Genomic DNA, 3,946 nt, shown 5'->3' on the forward strand with positions numbered 1-3,946 from the left:
ATACATAATGGATCCAATTGCAGAAGCATATGGAGTTCCATTCATTCGTCTAAGCTCATCATTTGTGCTAGGATTTTGAGAATTGCTCAATATTGTACCATGTGACATTGGCAAAAATCCGCGTTTGAAATCTTGCATCTTGAATCTTTTTAGAATGTTTTCAATATATGCACTTTGGCTCAAGCCGATTAGCCGCTTTGATCTATCTCTATGAATTTTTATTCCTAGAATATAAGCAGCATCGCCAAGGTCTTTCATTTGAAAACACTTCCCAAGCCAAGACTTTACCTTTTGTAAAGTTGGGATGTCATTTCCAATAAGTAGTATATCATCTACATATAAGATTAAAAATACTACTATGCTCCCACTAGCCCTTTTGTAAACACATGGCTCATCTTCATTTTGGATAAAATCAAACTCTTTTATTTTCTCGTCAAAACTAAGATTCCAGCTTCTAGATGCTTGCTTTAATCCTTAAATGGCTCTTTTAAGCTTACACACTTTATTAGGATACTTAGGATTTACAAAACCTTCTGGTTGTTCCATATAGACATCTTCACTTAAGTGTCCATTAAGGAATGCGGTTTTAACATCCATTTGCCATATCTCATAGTCATAATATGCGGCTATGGCGATGAGTATTCTAATTGATTTTAGCATGGCTACTGGAGAGAAAGTTTCGTCATAGTCAACACCATGAGTTTGAGTGAAACCTTTCGCCACTAGTCTTGCCTTAAATGTATGTACATTTCCGTCCATATCGGTTTTCTTCTTGAAAATCCATTTGTTCCCAACAGCCTTGCTATCAAGAGGTAGATCAACTAAGTCCCATACTTCATTGTCATACATGGACTGCATCTCATCATTCATGGCTTCATGCCATTTCTTAGATTCAGGATCTAATGTAGCATCTTTGTAGTTAGTGGGCTCACTTTCATCCACCAAGAAAATTTCATCATATCTTTCGGGGCTATGACGAGGTCTACTAGATCTACGAATGTCTTGTGTTACTTCAGGTTCCTGAGCAACCAATTGTTCAGGTTCTTCAACAGTTTGTTGATAGCTAGTGCCAAACTTAGGTGTGATATTTTGTGGTTCTTGAATTTCTTCAAGTTCTACATTACTCCCACTTGCTTTATTTAATAGAAACTCTTTTTCTAGAAAAGTAGCGTGTCTAGAAACAAACACTTTGTTCTCGGTAGGATTGTAGAAATAATATCCCATAGAATCCTTTGGATATCCCACAAAAATGCATTTGATAGATCTGGGATCAAGTTTGTTGGAAGTTTCTTGTCGAACATGAGCTTCGCAACCCCAAACTTTCAAATAAGATAAATTTGGAACTTTTTCATGCCATAACTCGTATGGTGTCTTATTAACCCTTTTGGTTGGTACCATATTTAATATGTGAGCAGCAGATAATAAGGCATAGGTCCAGAAGGATAGAGGAAGTGAAGTATGATTCATCATAGATCGAACCATATCAAGTAGGGTTCGATTCCTCCTCTCAGAAATACCATTATGTTGTGGTGTTCCGGGTGGAGTGCGTTGTGAAATAATTCCACAATTCTTTAAATGATCGTCATACTCTTGACACAAGTACTCAACTCCTCGATCCGATCGAAGAACCTTTATCGTTTTGCCTAGCTGATTTTGAACCTCATTTTGAAACACTTTGAATGTTTCAAATGCCTCATGTTTATGTTTCAATAAGTAAACATAACCAAATCTACTGAAATCATCAGTAAATGTAATGAAGTATCTTTCACCATTTCTTGACATAGTTCTAAAAGGACCGCATACATCGGTATGTATAAGTCCCAAAAGATCCTTTGCTATTTCTCCAGAACCGGAGAAAGGTGCCTTTGTCATCTTCCCGCTTAAACAAGATTCACATACATCAAATGACTCGGAGTTAGTTGATTTTAAAATTCTATCATATTGGAGTTTGGTTATGCGTTTCTTATTTATGTGACCAAGACGACAATGCCATAGATAAGTTTGATTCAAGTCATGCTTGGATCTTTTGGTGTTTATGTTATACATAGAACTATTATTGGATGAATCTTGTATGTCAACTTAATATATGCCATTGTGAGGTCGTGCCTCAAAAAAAAAACATCTTTATTGAAAACTGAAATATTACCATTAGGAAAAGCATACGAGTAACCAGATTCATACAAACGTGCAGCTAAAATAATGTTCCTAGTTAGATTAGGGACATAATAACAATTATTTAATATTAAATACAGATCATTTGGTAATAAAAGTTCATAAGTGCCTATTGCTATGACCGCAACATGTGCTCCGTTGCCAACATGCAATACCAAATCGCCTGGTTTCAGCTTCTTAATCTTTCTTAGTCCCTGCACATTATTACAAATGTGAGTTCCACAACCAGTATCAAATACCCATGAATTACTAGAGAAAGCAAATAGTTCTATCATATAGATACCTGAGGTGCTAGCATTGCTAGCCTTTGTCTCTTCAGCTCTGCAAGGTAAGTCGGGCAGTTTTGCTTCCAATGACCAATTTCTCCATAATGGAAACAAGTGGCATCTTTGGCAGGTTTTTCTTTCTTCTTGACATAATTCTTTGGGACAAACTTTTTGCCTTTGTAGTTGCCCCGACTCTTAGGTTTGCCTTTACCTTTGGCTTTGGCTTGTGGCTTCTTGATTTTTCCTTCCCGAATCATGAGGACTTCAGAGGTTTTGGATGGAATATTCTTCTCGGCAGTCTTAAGCATTAAATGCAACTCCGAGATAGATTTCTCCAAATTATTCATATTGTAGTTCAAGACGAACTGGTCATATGACTTTGGTAGTGAGTTGAGTATCAAGTCTATTGCCAACTCAGGACCAATGGAAGATCCAAGCCTCTCAAGTTGATCTATGTAGCTCTTCATTTTTAGAACATAAGAGCTTACACAGATGTCCCCTCTGTCATCTTGCATGCGTGTAACGCTCTGACAGTTTCAAAGCGTTGTTGCCTAGCTTGTTGCTGGAACATTTCCTTTAGCTGCTTAAGCATCTCAAAGGCATCATGATGTTCCAGGGCCTTTTGCAAGTCTGGAATCATGGTGGCTAACATGAGGCATGCTACCTCTGTGGAATCATCCATATGCTTAGTCCAAGCATCTCGGATGCTCTTAGTGGCATTAGCAGGGGGTTCCTCGGGAACGGGTCCATCAAGTATATACGACTTCTTTTTGACTTTGAGAACAATTCTCAAATTACGATACCAGTCTAAGAAGTTCGTATCATTGAGTTGTTCCTTCTCTAAGACAGATCTTAGAGAAAGGTGGTGAACGGGTGTAATTGCATTGGGTGACATCTACAAAATTAACAAAGTTCTTTTAGTATTTTAATATTTAATCCTTTAATAATTGATTACCCTAACTTTCTTATGAAAAATTAATTTGTTAAAGGCTAGAATCCAAGTTACATTTAACCTTGAGTGGTTGGCTGATGCTCTCTCCACTAAGTTTAAATTAACAAGGTAGGTAACGATTACCAATTGCAAGTCTAATACAATTTATATATCTTAATGGGATCATTAACAACAATTGTCAACTGGTATGCTTAATCCCATCTATGCCTTGGGCATCTTGTGTTTGGCTGATGCTCTCTCCACAAGAAGCACCAATTAAGTTGTCCTATTTAAAACTTATGGTGTTCGGCCCAAGACTGTCATGGGAATCACGAAACACCATCTCGGTAATCACAAGACGACCGTGGTGGTTGGCTGATGCTCTCTCCACAACGATGTACAAATGACAAGCGAGTGTCTTAAAAAGGATGGCATAAACTTACATTTTAAAAGGGATTTTGTGTTTTGTATTATTTCAATTTGACAAAACATTTCGTATAATAATTGTTGCATGCATTCAACAATATATTATACGTATACTTTAGATAAAATCATATTTTATATGTTAGTCTTGAGT

General features: G+C 36.9%; 1 protein-coding gene across 1 annotated transcript; it reads right to left on the reverse strand.

Annotated features, from left to right (window-relative positions):
• Window positions 1-2,922: 2,922 nt before the first annotated feature.
• On the reverse strand, window positions 2,923-3,333 carry LOC139854031 (uncharacterized). Its single transcript, XM_071843359.1, has one exon. It carries the CDS (start codon window positions 3,331-3,333, stop codon window positions 2,923-2,925), a length of 411 nt encoding a protein of 136 aa, XP_071699460.1.
• Window positions 3,334-3,946: the final 613 nt, after the last annotated feature.

Source organism: Rutidosis leptorrhynchoides, chromosome 6 (genome assembly GCF_046630445.1).
Source record: "Rutidosis leptorrhynchoides isolate AG116_Rl617_1_P2 chromosome 6, CSIRO_AGI_Rlap_v1, whole genome shotgun sequence".
NCBI lineage: Eukaryota > Viridiplantae > Streptophyta > Magnoliopsida > Asterales > Asteraceae > Rutidosis > Rutidosis leptorrhynchoides.

Excerpts from the sequence above, each read along its gene's own strand:
- LOC139854031 (XM_071843359.1), bottom strand. The coding sequence starts at position 3,333 with ATGTCACCCAATGCAATTACACCCGTTCACCACCTTTCTCTAAGATCT.